General features: G+C 36.3%; 1 protein-coding gene across 5 annotated transcripts in view; it reads right to left on the bottom strand.

Moving 5' to 3' along the window:
- Window positions 1–4,199: 4,199 nt before the first annotated feature.
- GXYLT1 (glucoside xylosyltransferase 1) overlaps window positions 4,200–17,994 on the bottom strand; it is a 56,988-nt gene continuing 43,193 nt past the window's right edge. For 3 of the 5 annotated variants that reach the window (XM_023738868.1, XM_023738866.1, XM_023738867.1), the window contains 3 exons: window positions 7,983–8,140; window positions 7,619–7,711; window positions 4,200–4,489 (listed from right to left, as the gene is read on the bottom strand). In XM_023738868.1, coding sequence (XP_023594636.1) covers window positions 4,435–4,489; window positions 7,619–7,711; window positions 7,983–8,140 — 306 coding nt within the window. In that variant the 3' untranslated portion in view covers window positions 4,200–4,434. Of the gene's footprint in view, window positions 8,141–17,994 lie in introns of all 5 variants that reach the window. The other 2 variants (XM_004384580.2, XM_004384581.2) reach the window with 1 other exon arrangement.

Here is a 17,994-nt window from a genome sequence, read left to right as displayed (position 1 = left end):
AATAAAATATAAAAAAAAAAAAAAAAAAAAAAACTTTCATTAGGTTTAAAAAAAAATGACCACTTCTGGTTTAAATTTCTCTATCAATGAGGTTAGACATTTTAGAATAAAATTTTACTTAATGCCTATACAAATAAAACAGCTAGAGTACAAACCCTTTTCCAAATTAAAAAAAACACTATAATACACCTTCCATTAAAATTCATTCATTCAACATATGAGTGTCTACCGTGTAGTACTAGCAATAGTGCAGTAATAACAGAAATGGGTTCTGCCTTCACAAAGTTTACGTTCCAGAGCTGCACTGTTCAACATCAGAGCCACTAGCTACATGTCGCAAGTTCAAATTGAGATGGGCTGTATGTGTAAAATACAAGCTTAGAATGAAAAAAAAAAGGTAAAATATCTAAATATTTTCATATTGATTACATGTTCGAACGATAATATTTTGGATATAACAGGTTAAATATTAAAACTAATTTTGATAACGTTCAAATGATAGTATTTTGGATATAATAGGTTAAATATTATTAAAACTAATTTCAAGTGCTTTTTTATTGCGGGTACTAGAAAATTTAAAATTACACACATGGCTTGCATTATGTACCTATTGGACAACACTGTTCTAGGTTATTAAAAATCTCTTTAAAAATATAAGTGGCCCTATTAACATATTTTAAACGCTAAAGAACATAGCCAAAGAATAGGCAAATTTTGAAGTCAACTTTTGTTAATTTTCACCAATAAAAAATTTTTTTAACTTACACTATTCGAAATATTTTTTAAAAGAAATAAAGACTAGGAAAGTTAAAAGAACAACCTGGAAATAATTCTTAGACATGCCAGTCTCACAAAATACAGCTATTGCTATTTATTTTATTAGAACTGTATTGAATTTAAAGTACCAATTTTACTTTTAATTAAAAAATAACAATCTGACATTAACTTTGATGTTTGAAGTATACTGGTTTGTTTATTCACATATTGATGTTCCTTAAATTAAAACACACAACTAGAAAAATGGGAAAAGTAGTTAATTACTACTTCCCTTATCAAGTTAAAACTCATTACTTGGCACTTGTGTACTTCAGAAGTCTGTGTACTAATCTCTACTTAAGGACATAACTATGAAATAATATGCAGCTATTAGGAAGAACAAGGTGGCTAATGTATTGACAAGGAAAGATGTCATGATATGTGAAAAAAGACAAGTTGTAGAAGAGTGTAGAAAATAGCAGCCATTTTTAGAATCAGATTTGCATATACATGTCTTGTATTCATGTGCATAGCAAAAGACTGGGAGGGTATACACCAAATGTTATTAACGGTGGGTAGATAGGAGGGTCTTTTACTGTTTACTTCATATACTTTTAATTCTTGTTTTTTTGAATTTTTGTTTCAATGAGGATATTTTATAATTTATAAAAAAGATTTAATTTAAAAATATAAAGATTGCTAATAAATATTAATACTTTTTCATCACAAATTTAAAGAAACTTTTAAACTCTTCTTGGAAAGCCAGTCATCACCTCAACAATCTTTTAAAACCCATTTATACTATGATTGTGACCACACTGTGTAAAACAAAATATGGAAAAATAAGAACTGTTAAGATCATAAAATCACAGAGACTTTTTAAAGCAAAATTATTAGTAGCTCACATATAACCACTCCACAAAGTTTATGGCTCAGAAAGGATGCTGTTCTTTATATCTGAAATTTGATCCCCTTTGAAATTATAGGAAATACGTGGGTCAATAAAATAATGTATGGCCTGCTGCCTGCCCAGTAGCTATCTCCCAAATCCTCTGCCCCTCACCCTCCTATCTTCTTCCATGCTACCAGAACCCTGATGTCACTCCCCTTCCTCTGAAGGGCCTCCTTCTTCAAGGGGAGGTCATTTCCAAGCCCAAGGGGCAAATCCTCATGGCCTGAGCCAATCATGATAGCTTATTCCCTCTGCAAGATGACTGTCTTAAACATAGGCATTGTTTTGGCTATGAGGGGAAGTGGGTGGGAGCAGGAGGAAGCTTCCTCTTATCAAAAGGACCTACCTGGTTGTCCACCTATGGCTGTCACCTTCCACCTGGAGCTTTGGCAGTCACTTTGGAAGACCAAATTCACATGGTTAGAGGGGTAGTGGAAAAACCAAAGGCACCTAGGTTCTTGACGGCAGTATTCAGCTACTCAATTAGCCAATCCAGGAACTGCCCTCCCTCTAGACTCTTTGTTATTAAGCATCCTCCTAATAAAACCCTCAAGATTCTAAAATTGTTGTAGACTTCTAGAATAATTAAGACAAATGATTTCGGGAAATTAAATATTTATTGGATAAATGTTTATTTAGTAACAGCAACACTTAGTTTGTCAAGGAAAAGATGAGTTGAACTTTCCCAAAACAGAACAAAGCAATTTTCCATTATTCTCAGGTTAGACTTGAATTTATCTTATACTCCCTCCCTTTAGTAAGTGTCAAGGTATACAAAATACTCGAAGGAAGATATCCATATTATTCTAAAACTATAGTATTTTAAGATAAAAAGCAATTTAAGGGTAGTAATCTTTACCCATCACAGTACACCAAAATGCCTTCTTGCAGCTTTAGAATTATTACTACTTAAAACATCAGTATATTTATGCAAAATGTCTTTGAACAATACAAACATCTGAAACCTTTTCCAGTTTCTGATTTTGGGAACAGGTGCAAATCACCATCTGTGCATGTATCAGAGCAATATGTCCAATCTCCTTCGTGGATCTTCTGTTACAGCATCCATCCGAAACCAGTGGTCCAGTTCTCAAATACTGATGACAACGCGTGTGTGTTCTGCTAAGTTCTGAAAGGGTGTCATACTCTACAGCAATACTAAAAACCTGAATTAATTTTGCACCACATTCTAATATTCTCTGAAGAAATTATATACAAAGGTTGGAAACAGCTATTTTTCGATCACAAAGTCAACTTATTTTTAAAATGGAATACATACCGTTGCATTCTCTCCACCAATTATTACAAGGCATTGCTATGTGTGTGGTATGTGTGTGAATATGCTCAAATATTTAGACTGTATATATAAACCAAACATATTCAGATTCCATATCAGTTAAGTTTGTTGCTAAAATGTCTGATCACAGATCCTCCAAACAGTATTCATAGTATTTAGCAGTGTAATTTTTCATTCCTATCTTTTTTTCCCCTGTATCTTCAAAGGCTCTCCTCTGTTTGAAAACTGAGTTTATTAAATACTCTAAAGAAGTAATCATTTGAAATTACTGGTAGAGTTGACAATACATATATTTCCATTTAGAAGTAAGTTTGACATTGGTTTGCAATCAATTTTAAATTGACTAGCCGAATATGCTAATCTATATTTTTCTCTTGATTTTGTAATTGCTAGATATTTGCATAACATCAATATTCATTTTTAGTTTTGAAAAAAGAAAATTCTTGTACCAGCGTTTAGACTTCTGTCTTAAGTTTATACAACTTAGTTTTAAAGATCTAGTTTCATGTTCAATGAATTAAGAAACAACAAACATCAGAACACAGTTTAGCTAGACTTTAACAGGCAAAAAAGGCTGCTTTGGCAATGTAGAAAAGGGTAACTGCTATAGTACAAACCATGATTTAATCTACTTTTATTCAATATTAAAATGCGATAAGGCAGTTACTGTTTTAAGACACTTGAAATTACATTTAATAAATGGATAACTGGCCCCACACCTGGTATACTGCACCTACTTTTCTTCTCTATTTACTCTAAAGAACCCAAAAAGTTATTTTAAAAAACTGATCAGTGGTCAAAGAGGTTCTGATGACTACTAAGATATTAACTACTTACAATACAAACTTCTGAAAAGACGCTGAATAATATATTTTATGCTGTTTCCCTTTAATGTATTTCTGCTATCCCCTGCTCTCTTTAATCCATTCATAACAGTTCAACTGAGAGGATCCCTATTGAGGAATAAGCAGATGTGATATATTGTTTCAGCTGCTATTTAAGGCAGGGCACTAATTCCCAAACCTGGCTTCCTATCAGAATCCTATGGGAAAATTGCTAAAATAGATTCTTCTCCATCTCTATTTCTCAAATTTCCTACACTTGTTCCATCTTTTTTCTTACTCTGTCGTTTGCCGTTCTCACTCTGATTCCCTTCTCTTTCCTCTCACATTTTCTCACTTCCTCTCTTCCTTCTTTTCTGATCATTCTTTTACATTATTCTTTGCTTCTCTACTTTCTTTTCCTAAAAATTCCTCCTTACATAATATAAGCAAATTCATACTGGATACATAATATATGTCAGAAAACATTTACCCTAAGTAAACAGAATGATCAGTATAGGAGACAACAGTGTAAAACAGAACTTCAACAGTAACACTGGTGTGGCATTAGATAAGCCACGCAGAATGCCTTCAAATCCACTGCCTCTTCAGAGGCTCATCTTCTTGTGAGGTTTGTAGGGCATATTGATTGTACTTAAAAACCTAATAAGGCACAGAGGGAGTTAAGTGATAAGCCTGAGGTCCACAACCAAGAAGAAAACACAGTTTTAGTTCACAGCCTGTTCTTTTCGCTACACCAGTAACATCTGACTGGAGGCAACACAGAGCAATGGGTAAAGCAGCTATCTTGTCTCAGGCTCTAAAGTGTTCAAGGTAACCTGGTTATCTTATACATAATGAACGACTCTTTATGGGGGGCGGGGGGAGTATGTATTTCCTTAAAATGTAAATCACAATATATATTTTCTCAAGATTTTCCAAGTTCTTTTAAATCGGCTACTTCATACAAGTTTGACTACTTTTTCAAATCATTCCACTTTGGTAATAGTGTAGCCCAGAGATAGTTCTGAGATCAGAACTGTTCTAACATACAGACTCAAAGGATATGTAATTTACATAAACTGCATAGATTTACTATGTTCTATGAAAAGAACATTTACACTGAAAAACAATGTGATACATACTGTAAGCTGGCCACCTATAATTTAACATCATTAACTCTGAGAACTGTATTTTTTGAGAATGCTCAAGGAAAAATTACCTTCTAAAGGTAAATACAGAAAATTCATTTTAATATTGTTACGCAATTTCTATGATACCCTTAATTTTAGATAAAAATAGTCCTTCAATAGAGAGTTTTCACCATAATCCAATTTGTAGTAAAACGTCCAATTAGGTTAGGTCTGAATAAACCGGATGAAGAACCTTCCAAATGCTCCACAAGGTAGAGCGTGTGACAGTGTAAATAAGCCACAATAGATGTGTTAGATCGCAGTATACAGTCCAGTGCCATACACTATGACGACACTCTACATAGTTCCAACCAATTGTATTAGGGCCCACGGGGCTGAAGTTCTCCATTCACTGAGGAAATTACCATTTTTTATGCAAATAACACACACCTTCTATGTTTGTTTGTCAATTGCAAGGGGAAGGTGCGAGGTATTTTCATAAGCGATGCTGTGCCAATATTTTTAAATATGTTGCTGTAAAAAACTAATTAGCATAGCATGCTTACAAAAATACCTGGGGGTGAGAGGGCTCGGTTGGCAAACAAACGTAAAAGGTGAGCATTATTTGCATAAAACATGGCAAATCTTAAGGAACTTAATAAATTCGTATCTTGTTAATAACCCAGAGTGCTTCCTCTATAACAATATTTCAGAATCATACTTTATAATCCATCATCTATGCCAAGAGTTGTGGTATCCTACTTTCAAGCTTCAAACGGTCAAAATAATTTCTGGTGGTTCCCAAACTAGCTAACATCAAAATCATCTGAGGTGCTTGTTAAAAACTCATAAACCAGTATGTGGCTTTTTTATGCACCCTAATTCTAACAAACCAACTATAAAATAGCATATTTGAAAAATCAGGGAAATTTGCTTGAGGACTGGATATTAGAAGAAACCAAAGGGCTCTTGTTACTTTTGTTAGGTATGATGTATGTCATTGGGATCAGCAAACTGTTAATATGCAGTGTTCATAGCAGTGAAAGAACATGATGTCTATAGCTTTTTAAGATAATTCAGAAAAGAAGAAAAGGGATAGATGAAGCAAACATGGGAAAACACTGATACATGTTTGATCTGGGTGATAAGTAACATCATACTATTCTACTTTTGTGCGATGTTTAAATCTTTTCAATAAGAAAAAGATTTGCAGACCCTATCCTAGATACAATATACCAGAGTCTCCAAAGGATAAAGCCTAGGAATCTATTCTTCACAAGCTCCCTATGAGAGTCGTATAGCCATGCAGGCAGTGGTGTCATTTGGGAACCACTAAATGATCTCATATATACCCTCCAAACTTCAAAATTCTAGGATTCTGATTTTCTACTCAGAAGGCTCAATTTCAACACAGTTCACAGGTTCTTGCACTCACTGTGGCATTCTGCCAAGGAAGTACAGATCGTGCTCTCTAAATCTATCTGTTCTAAGAATGCTGGATTAATTATCAACTTCTTACTCCCACCCTCTCTCAATTTGTCCCTGATTGATCTGCAGAAGACATGGGACAACTGATCCTTTCTTTCTGCATATTCGATGTTTCTATGGAGGGCACCGTGTCTTCATAAAGCCAATCCCCACTATTTTCACAGGAGTGATACTTTTCCTTCATGATATTCCCTTCTCTATTTAAGCATTAAAATACTGAAGACAGAAAAAGAAGATGACCTTATGGCACTTGGGAAAATGAGATCTGTGCCCCCAGCACAGTACATGCGAAGTACCCAGGATCTACAGTTATATTAGTTAGCAGGTCAAGAATGCCAAGAGATGTAGTATTTTTCTGGTCTTCAGGATTTAAAAATAATTAACTGTCTTAAGTGATATTCAAAAAATGGAAGATATGCACTTTAACTTAATCAAAACTAGTTTTCTGTAAGTCAGATGTTACAATCATCTTTTTAATCCAAATCATTCACCAAAGTTGTCTAACTTACAGTAAGGCTCTATTTATTTGTTTCTTCTAAAATATCTTGCAATGCCATTTTGAGGTAGAAGAAAAAAGTTTAAATGGGCCACTTGTTTCTGTTCCATTACAACTAAAACTACTGTTCATGGAAGTGTTTAGCTTATGCATTTTGGTTCATCACATTTTCCACCATCATATTAGTATATACTATCAAGGTTCCCAATTTATTATCAACTCAATATTTTTTGTTTCCAGAATGCCCAGTAAAGCTGAAATTTTTCATTTAAAATGATAAAAATCTCCCAAAATATGTTTAACAATCTTAGATCTGAGTTTTGGCAAGACAGTTTAGCATATACAAAATGAAATAAGAGACTACATTTCACAAACACACATACACACAAAACCCCAATAACTAAAACCTAAACATTTCACTCTCTCACCACCTTCTTATACAGCTGTTTTAAACATGCAGCTTACTTATAATCTAAAAATAGTTTTAAACACGATTGTCACAGAAATATTTTAAAACAGAGATGAAATGTATAAAGGCACATACAGATTGTCAATGGTTACATCAGTTATGTCACATTTCTTTAGAAACAGAACCTTTCCTGCTCCTGTAAACAAGTTTGTTCTCACACATTTAAAGTGAGGTTAGTGCTGACATAAAATTATTGCTATACTCACAGTTTGAGTGTTTTCATTGGGTATGAGGTACATTTTTTCCATCCATACACCCCTACTGTTCTTACTCCAGGGCAGTCAATGGAAGTCTTTAGACTATAACCATATAATAACACATTTTCATCAATACTGGAATGATAAATAATGCTACAAAACACCAGAGATCAAAAATGTCTTCTTATTGGGGTCCAAGATTTTAACTTATTCTTCAGTACATGAACATATTGCTCATTTAACCCCATCAGGAAAAAAATTATTCTCAAGGTGGATAACTAACTCCTTCCTGAACACTCTGTTCAAGACTATCCCTTCACACTCTGACATTTTGTCTTTTAATTCAGTTGATTTGGCAGTCACCAAAAGTCACCTTTCCTTTGGTGGTCTCTCATAACGGTCTCTTACGCTTTTCATTAGTTGTTTGATAAATATTTTGTAGATTTTTCCACAGTATGTATGCACTGTATTTTGTAGCTCCAGTTCTAAAGGTTTTAATAAGGAACGAACACTGTCATCTTCAAAAGAGCACTAGAGAAAGAGAACAAAAAGACAGAGACATATAAAAACTTAATTCAAATATTTTCCAAGCTTCTTCGGTCAATTTAATATTCACAACCTCCACTGAAATCTTCACAAAAGGTATGCTTAACACATATTGAATTAAATAGAACTATGATCTCACAGTAGAGAAGGGAGAAAGTCATGGTAAATCCCTGGGGGAATCAGAGAAAGCTTTTCAGAGAACAGGTAATGGGGGTGGGGCATTCCAGGCCAAGGGAAGGTGTTCAAGGGCAGAGAGGTCTCAGAGTGTGAGAAGACTACCAAGAGTTCTGACTGTATCTGGAATACAGTAATGAAAGTCAGATTGGTTAAAAAAAAGGGGGGGGGGGACGTCTTGCCACTCAAGATACACCAACTGGTCTGTATTCAACTAGAACAGCAGAGGAAGGAGACCCAGGAACTGGAGAAGGAAATGGACTTCAGGTTTAATTTCCTCCATAAACTACTACCTCCATTTCCATGACACCAGAACAAATAGATGGTGCCAGACTACCATTACTGAACGTTTTGACCAACAGATGGATCCTGATCAAAAGGAGGAAAAGCATGGAAAAGAACCTCAAACTCACATGGAAACAGACTTACTGGATCCATTTAGACTGGGAGAACTCTCAAAACAAATGCCGAGAAACAATCTTTAAACTTGAACTGAAACTATCCAATGAAGCCACTGTTAAACTAAACAACAATTTAGTCCAATTAATAAAGAATGTTTGCCTCCAGCATAGCACTCTTACACAGAATTATCAATATGAGCTTAATCTGACAATACTTAATCTAAAGCACAGATGAGAACTTTAAGGAGCAGAGAGCCTAAATTAATGGTGATGAAACAATATGGGTAGAGACAGTGAGAATGGGGACATAAGGAGAAGTATGCAACCAATGTTACTGCACTGTTGATGTAGAAATTGTGAATGGATATAAGTTTGGCCATGTATATTGCCACCTAAAATAAATATTTAAAAAGGGGGGGAAACTTATAACCCATGCACCTCATCCCCATCCCACATTCCAAAAAATCACGCTGATAATAGTATGCAGGCTGGACTGGAAATGACTGTGATGGAGGCATGGAGTGGGAAGACTGAACTATAGCATAGTCCACCATTTCCCAGATAACCCTAAGTGTTAGGTGCTATGCACAAAAGGATCCCAAGCATAAACACATTTGAGAACTTTTAAATATTATATACTCTTCATGAAGATTCATACTGGCACATGAAGAACACTAAACAGTAAAACATAAAATACATCTGTTGAATGTTGCTTGCCCCACAATTTCCAAAATTTATTTTGACCAGTCTTATTTTACTGCAAAATACATTAACGGCTGAGGAATATATTTTAGAAAATACTTTAATAGTGGCTAAGTGGAAATAATTTTGTGATCTTAGTATTTTCAACTTAGTATATGATTTGACAGCAGCTAATAACAACAACGTATTTTCAATTAGAAAGATCATGGATCTTGCAAATAGGTATGTTATGTGGAAGTCTGAAGTCAGTGAAAAATGCAAGATCATGAAGGAAATTCAGAACTTGAGGCTCACCACCATGACACTGACTGAAAGAATCATCCCAATGATAACTAGCAAGTCTGTGGAAAGCTACAGCCAATCTAGTGAGAATACTGTATACTACATGCTTATTTATAACACAGATTTCATCAGTGTAAATCTGCAAACAGATTCTGTTGCTGTTGCTGTTAGGTGCCACCTAGTTGGTTCTGACTTACAGAACAAAACACTGCCAGGTCCTGTGCCATCCTCACAATCATTATGCTTAAGCCCATTGTTGCAGTCACTGTGTCAATCCATCTCGTTGAGGGTCTTCCTCTTTTTCACTGACCCTCTCTGCTTTACCAAGCATGATGTCCTTTTCCAGGGACTGATCCTTCCTGACAACATGTCCAAAGTATGTGAGACGTAGTCTCGCCAACCTTGCTTCTAAGGAGCATTCTGGTTGTACTTCTTCCAAGACAGATTTGTTCGTTCTTCTGGCAGTCCATGGTACATTCAATATTCTTCACCAACACCACAATTCAAAAGCATCGATTCTTCTTCGGTCTTCCTTATTCACCGTCCAACTTTCACATGCATAGGAGCCAATTGAAAACACCATGGCTTGGCTCAGGCACACCTTAGTCTTCAAGGTGACATCTTTGCTTCTCAACACTTTAAAGAGGTCTTTTGCAGCAGATTTGCCCAATGCAATGCGTCTTTTCATTTCTTGACTGCTGCTTCCATGGGTGTTGATTGCGGATCCAAGTAAAATGAAATCCTTGACAACTTCACAATCTTTTCCCTGTTTATCATGATGTTGCTTACTGGGCCAGTTGTGAGGATTTTTGTTTTCTTTTTGTTGAGGTGTAATCCATACTGAAGGCTGTGGTCTTTGATCTTCATTAGTAAGTGCTTCTAGTCCTCTTCACCTTCAGTAAGCAAAGTTGTGTCATCTGCATATCGCAGGTAGTTAATAAGTATTCAATCAGTCCTGATGCCACGTTCTTCTTCATATAGTCCAGCTTCTCACATTATTTGCTCAACATACAGGCTGAATACGTATGGTTAAAGGATACAACCTTGACCCACACCTTTCCCAATTTTAAACCTCTCTCAGCATCCCCTTGTTCTGTTCCGACGACTGCCTCTTGGTCTATGTACAGGTTCCTCATGAGCACAATTAAGTGTTCTGGAATTCCTATTCTTCGCAATGTTATCCATAATTTGTTATGATCCACAGAGTCGAATGCTTTTTCAGAGTCAATAAAACACAGGTAAACATCTCTCTGGTATTCTATGCTTTCAGCCAAGATCCATCTAACATCAGCATGATATCCCTCGTTTCACAACCTCTTCTGAATCCAGCTTGAATTTCAGGCAGTTCCCTGTCCATGTACTGCTGCAACCATTTTTGAATTATCCTCTGCATAATTTTACTTGTATGTGATATTAATGATATTGTTTGATAATTTCCGTGTTCGGTTAGATCACCTTTCTTTGGAATGGGCACAAATATGGATCTCTTTCAGTCATTTGGCCAGGTAGCTGTCTTCCAAATTTGTTGGCAGAAACGAGGGAGCACCTCCAGTGTTGCATCTGTTTAGTGAAACATCTCAACTGGTATTCCATCAACTCCTGGTGCCTTGTTTTCATCAGTGCCTTCAGTGCAGCCTGGACTTCTTCCTTCAATACCATTGGTTCTTGATCATATACTAACTCCTGAAATGGCTGAACGTTGACCAATTCTTTTTGGTACAGTGACTCTGTGTATTCCTTCCATCTTCTTCTGATGCTTCCTGGGTCAGTCAATATTTTCCCTGTAGGATTCTTCAATATTGCAACTGGAGGCTTGAATTTTCTTCTTCAGTTCTTTCAAATTGAGAAAGGCCAAGTGTGTTCTTCCCTTTTGGTTTTCTAACTCCAGGTCTTTGCATATTTCATTATAATACTTTACTGTGTCTTCTTGAGCCAACTTTTGAAATCTTCTATTCAGCCCTTTTATTTCATCATTTCTTCCATTCACTTTAACTACACTATGTTCAAAAGCAAGTTTCAGAGTTTCTGACATCCATTTTGGTCTTTTCTTTCTTTCTTGTCTTTTTAATGACCTCTTGCTTTCCTCATGTATAATGTCCTTGATGTCATCCCACAACTCGTCTGGTCTTTGGTCGTAAGTGTTCAATGCATCAAATCTATTCTTGAGATAGTCTCTAAATTCAGGTGGGATATACTCAAGGTCATATTTTTGTTCTCATGGACTTGTTTTAATTTTCTTCAGCTTCAACTTAAACTTGCATACAAGCAACTGATGGTCTGTTCTGAAGTCAGCCCCTGGCCTTGTTCTGACTGGTGATACTGAGCTTTTCCATCATCTCTTTCCACAGACGTAGTCTATTTGATTCCTATGTTTTCCATTCAGTGAGATCCACATGTACAATTGCCATTTATGTTGTTGAAAAAAGGTATTTGCGACGAAGAAGTCATTGGTCTTGCAAGATTTTATCATGCGATCTCCAGCATCATTTCTATCACCAAGGCCATATTTTCCAACTACCGCTCCTTCTTCTTGGTTTCCAACTTTCACATTCCAATCACCAGTAACTATCAATGCATCTTGACTGCATGTTTGACCAATTTCAGCCTGCAGAAGTTGGTAAAAATCTTCTATTTCTCTCATCTTTGGCCTTAGTGGTTGGTGCGTATATTTGAATGATAGTCATATTAACTGGTCTTCTTTGTAGGCATATGGATATTATCCTATCACCGACAGCTTTTCAGGATAGATCTTGAAATGCTCTTTTTGACAATGAATGTGATACCATTCCTCTTCAATTTGTCATTCCTGGCATAGTAGACCATATGACTGTCTGATTCAAAATGGCAAGTACCAGTCCATTTCAGCTCACTAATGCCTAGGATATTGATCTTTACATGTTCCATTTCATTTCTGATGATTTCCGATTTTCTTAGATTCATATGCAAGCCACCACAGTATGACAAACTGACAGACGCATGGTGGAAAGAGATCCTAAGCTTTGGTATCTCTTGAGCAAGAAAATCATGGGTAATAACTGCATGAAACCATCACTCTTGGAGAGATTTTTAAAAACCAATCACATATACTGAAGCTAATTACCAAAAATTGTGCTGAAGACCAAAAAGGGGGATGTGGAAAGCTTAAGGTAGGCAGAATATCATGAAAATACATGATGAAAATAACGGCTAACACATATAGTGCTTCCTATACAACAGGTACCATTCTAAGAACTTTGTGTGTATTCATGCATTTAGTCCTCACAACCTTACTAAATAAGTACTATTATTATCAGCCCCGGCAGCCCTGGTGACACGATGGTTAAAGTACTCGGCTGCAAACCAAAAGGTTGGAGGTTTGAACCCACCAGCAACTCTACCCAAGAAAGATGTGGCAGTCTGCTTCTGTAAAGACTTATAGCCTTGGAAATGCTATGGGGCAGTTCTACAGAGTCTTATAGGTTTGCTGAGTCAGAATCGACTCGACAGCAATGGGTTTGGTTTTTTCTTTTTTTTTCTTTTTTTTTTTTTTGAGTGATTATTCCCAATTTACTATGAAGCAACTAAGGTAGGAAGAGACCATTTTCTCACAGTTATAAAGTTATAAGTGGCTAAACCAGGATTCCACCCTGGCAGTCTAGCTCCAAAAGTCCAAGTCCTTAACCACCCCACAGCATTGTTTATCCAAACAAGCAAATGAAATCTTCTGTTGTGGACGGAACTGTGTCCCTTAAAAATGTGTGTCAACTTGGCTAGGCCATGATTCCCAGTATTGTGTGACTGTTCACCATTCTGTCATATAATGTGATCTTCCTATTTGTTGTAAATCCTACCTCTATGATGTTAATGAGGCAGGATTAGAGGCAGTTACATTAAATGAGGCAGGACTCAATCTACAAGATTAGGTTATATCCTGAGTCAGTCTCTTGAGATATAAAAGAGAGAAGTGAACAGAGAGTCAGGAGGACCTCATACCACCAAGAAAGCAGTGCAGGGAGTGTGTTCTTTGGACCTGGGGTTCCTGCACTGAGAAGCTCCTAGAGCAGGGTAAGGTTGATGACAAGGACCTTCCCCCAGAACCGACCGAGAAAGCCTTCCCCTAGAGCTGGCACCCTGAATTTGGACTTCAAGCCTCCTGAACTGTGAGAAAATAAATTTTTCTTTGTTAAAGAGATCCACTTGTGGTATTTCTGTTGTAGCAGCACTACATAATTAAGACACCTTGCCACGTCCACTTCAAAAATTCTATTGAAAGATGTAGCTCAAGTTAACAGTGGAAAACTGGGAAATGTGCTGTGTTGTATATAGACAGATATGCCTAAATCTTTTTGGGATTACAAATGGCAGCCAGGCATAGAAGATACCTTTATCAAATAATACTGTGAAGTATCATTTCAATGTGTACAAAAAACATACTTGAACAACTAGTTGAAAGGCAGACAGGCCAAACTCTGAATTTTTTCTTACTACACTATGACAATACAATGAAAGCATTGCTAAGGTGTTTAAAAGTCAGAGGAAGACTGTCTATTCCCAGGACTATGAAGTACGTACTTGAGATTCAGCTCATTCACTTTCCTGTGACGTAAATTGGTGATTATGGTTTAAAAATTTTTTTCCCTTCACTTGATAAAGAATAGTCTTTTGATGAGCATTTTCCCGAAATAAATAATTGCCTCAAGAATCAGACCTCTTTCTGGTCTAATTTGACATAAGCAATTTGACCTTCAAGGAAGAACACTAACGATCAAAGTGTCCACCTACATAAATACAGCCTAAAGACGCTGCATTCTGCCATTCACATAAACTACCGCAGGGCTCGCAGAGGTGATGGTAGGTAACCTGCTTCTGGGTCTTCCCCTTACCTGACTCCAGGCCTCTTGACATACTGCATGCTGTCCTTGACTTGTCCTCACCTTTCCTCCTGTGCCTGGTACTCATCATCCCTCAGAGCTCAGTTCAAATGTTAGCTCTCCAGACAAGCCTCTGACCCAGTTAATCATTCCCTCTTCACACGTGCACAGTACCCAATTCCAAATATTTAGGAATGTTACGCTCATGCTTAATATATAAGATTGTCCACTGAAAGACAGGGAATAAGCAGTGCAGCTACCATGGCCACAATTAGGCAATTCTGGGCATTTTCCTGTCTGGAAAATATGGCAGATTGGCAGCTGAATCCAACAAATGCTGAGTGCTGATCATATACAAGGAGGCACTGCGGTTGGAAAACAAAAGTACATAAGACAATGATCCCCATACTCAAGACTCCCTTGCAGAGACAGTTATGCAAATACAAGCAGGGTGTGAATTAAGTCAAAGTTAAGACAAACACCAAGAAATACAATAATTCAGAATGAAATACATGAAATAGAAAATACCTTATGGAGCAATAAAATGTTTTGTTCCTATTTTAATTTGCAATTTTCAAACTTAAAATTTTATTCATTCAACAACTAATATTTAACAAATATTTATGGATTAAACAGAGTTCACATCTTTTATAATTCATGAATTGTTCACTGCATTCCATGGCTATGACTAAGCCTCTGTCTGAATGTGCATAATTACCCTTGTCTGAATGCAATTCTTCAAAAATTACACTTCTCACTGAATTATAGATAAGGGAATATAAAAACACTAACCAAGAGTACCATAAAAGATTGATTTCATTAATGTGAAAAATGGATAGATATAAGCTGTAGTTAACACAGACCCAAAACAAACACAAAAGTCGTTCAGTACTTGAAATCATTTTAAAGATAAGATTTATTTTTAAAAATTCAAGTGCATAATTGCTCGGCTTAAAACCATTACTCAGGTTTTAAAAGATATATAAACCAAAGAAAAGTCCAAATAAAACTAGGGAGATTTAGTTCACTAATAATGGGCTTTATAAAGGCTCAAAGGAAACAAATACAAAATTCACATTTTCATAGGAATGCATTTCCTTTCTATCCTGCAAAGCCTCAGACCCCCAAAAGTACTTTTCTTCATTTTTACCACCTTCTGACAACTCAAAAGAAAGCACTATTAAAATATGGTATTGATTTCTGAAGGCATATAAGGTCTACTACATTATAATGAACATCACTAAATTCTGTTATTCTTCAGTGAATAGTGATATCATGATAAACTAATGTCTTGGTCATCTAGTGCTGGTATATCAGAAATACCACAAGCGGATGGCTTTAACAAAGAGTAATTTATTGCTTCACAGTAAAGTAGGCTAAAAGTCCAAATTCAGGGCATCACCTCCAGGGGAAGCCTTTCTCTCTCTGCTGGCTCTGGAGGAAGGCGGAAGGTCTTTGTCATCAATCTCTCCCTAGACTAGGAGCTTCTTCACACAGGAACCCCAGGTCCAAAGGACAAGCTCTGCTCCCAGCACTGCCTTCTTGGTGGTAGGAGGTCTCCAATTCTCTGTTTGCTTCCCTTTCTTTTTATCTCTTGTAAGACAAAAGGTGGTGCAGGCCACACCCTAGGGAAACCTTTACACTGGATCAGGGATGTGACATTAGTAAGGGTCCACCCTAATCCTCTTTAACATAAAATTACATTCACAAAATGGACGACAACCACAATACAGGGAATCATGGTCCAGCCAGATTGCTACACACATTTTTGGGGGGACATAATTCAATCCATGATAACTATTTAGAAACCTTAGTTGTCAAATTTATAAGACAAGAAACTAAGCAAAAAATATACAACACTGAGCTTACAATGCTATTAGCACTTTGTCTACCATCAACCTTGAGAAACATAGATTTCCAAGAGAAAACTTCAATTCTTTATCATGGCAGATCATCACAACCTCCATTTCCACCCTCATCCCCAAACACTTCCTACCTTCATCCAACATTCCAGTCAACCTACACGTCTCAATGCCTGACCGCAGCATGGATTTTTTCACAGGCTCTGAGCCTTTTCTCAGGCAGTCCTCTACCCAGGCTGCTCCTGCTCATCCGGCAAACTCATACTCATCTTTAGGGACCACTTCGAATGTGAGCAATGAGGCGTTCTCTGACCCTTCAAGGCAAAGCTATTATACTTTTTCACAGCTGTAGTACAGCCTCTGTCATAATGTATTATAGTTAAGTATCTTTATTCTCATTCCTAACAATAAGCTGTACTAGACCAGAGGTTTTCCGACACTAGTAATAACAAGAATGGGAACCTACCAACTAGGGACTTTAGTTCTTCTCCTAATCCCCACACTTCAACCAAACCAGCACTCCTTTTGTTTGTCTTCACTCATTAGGCATATAGTCTAGCAGAACAGAAAGCACATCTATAGTGAGTTGAGTGGCAACATGTACCTCTCCCTAGGTCTCAGTAAATGAGGTGAGACAGCTCATTCAGCGAAACTATAAATCAAACCACCTTTGGATTTGCCTTAAGTTCTGGTGCTCGACATATTCATGAGAATTGCTCATGCAACAATCGGGGGGTATGTGAAGTAAAACAATTTCCTCCACCAACCATCTGAATGATACAAAAGGGGGACCATAAGAACAAGAAGGAAAAAGAGAAGAACAGGTATCTGAGATAGGGGTAGGGGAAGAGCAGTGTAATTTTCCCCCTGCAGTTAATATAAAACACATGTTTAAAAGACAAAACCCCATTTATAATACCAACAAAGATAAAATACTTAAGATAAGTTCAAAACATATATGAAGAAACTTTAAGGCATTTCTAAAAGACATAAATGGAAAGATAATTCTTGCTCTTGGTTAGGACATCTCAACATCATCAAAATGTCATCTCTCCTTAAGTTAATATACAGAGCTGATATGCTCTCAATAAAAACACCAACAAACCTTTTTACGAAGTTAAATGAGTTGATACTTGTGGAAAATATAGAAAAATATAAACAATAAAAAATAAATATAAAAAACTGAAAAGAAAGAGCTATGAAAAGGAAATAGCTTTACTGGATATTAAAATATAGTACAAAGCTTCTATAAATTAAAATTTAAATATAATTAAAATAGTGTGGTACTAGTATATAAGCAGACTAATGAAACAATAAAAAATGCAGAAATTAAAAATGAATTTTAGTAAAAATAAAGCCAGTATCTCAAACCTTTGGGTTAAAGATAGACTTTTAAATAAATAGCATTGGGACAACAGGGTTATTATATAGAAAAAGATAAAATTAGATCCATTCCTCACCCAATAAATACAAAGGAGTAAATTACAAATAAAGGAGAGGTCTAAATGTAATAAATGAAATGGTATATGGGTGAATTCTTCTATAACAGGTACCTGAGTGTAGGTAGG

This window comes from Trichechus manatus, unplaced genomic scaffold (assembly GCF_000243295.1).
Source record: "Trichechus manatus latirostris isolate Lorelei unplaced genomic scaffold, TriManLat1.0 scaffold00123, whole genome shotgun sequence".
NCBI lineage: Eukaryota > Metazoa > Chordata > Mammalia > Sirenia > Trichechidae > Trichechus > Trichechus manatus.
Note: the sequence above shows the minus strand (reverse complement) of the source record. Positions and strands in the feature narration are given on the sequence as shown.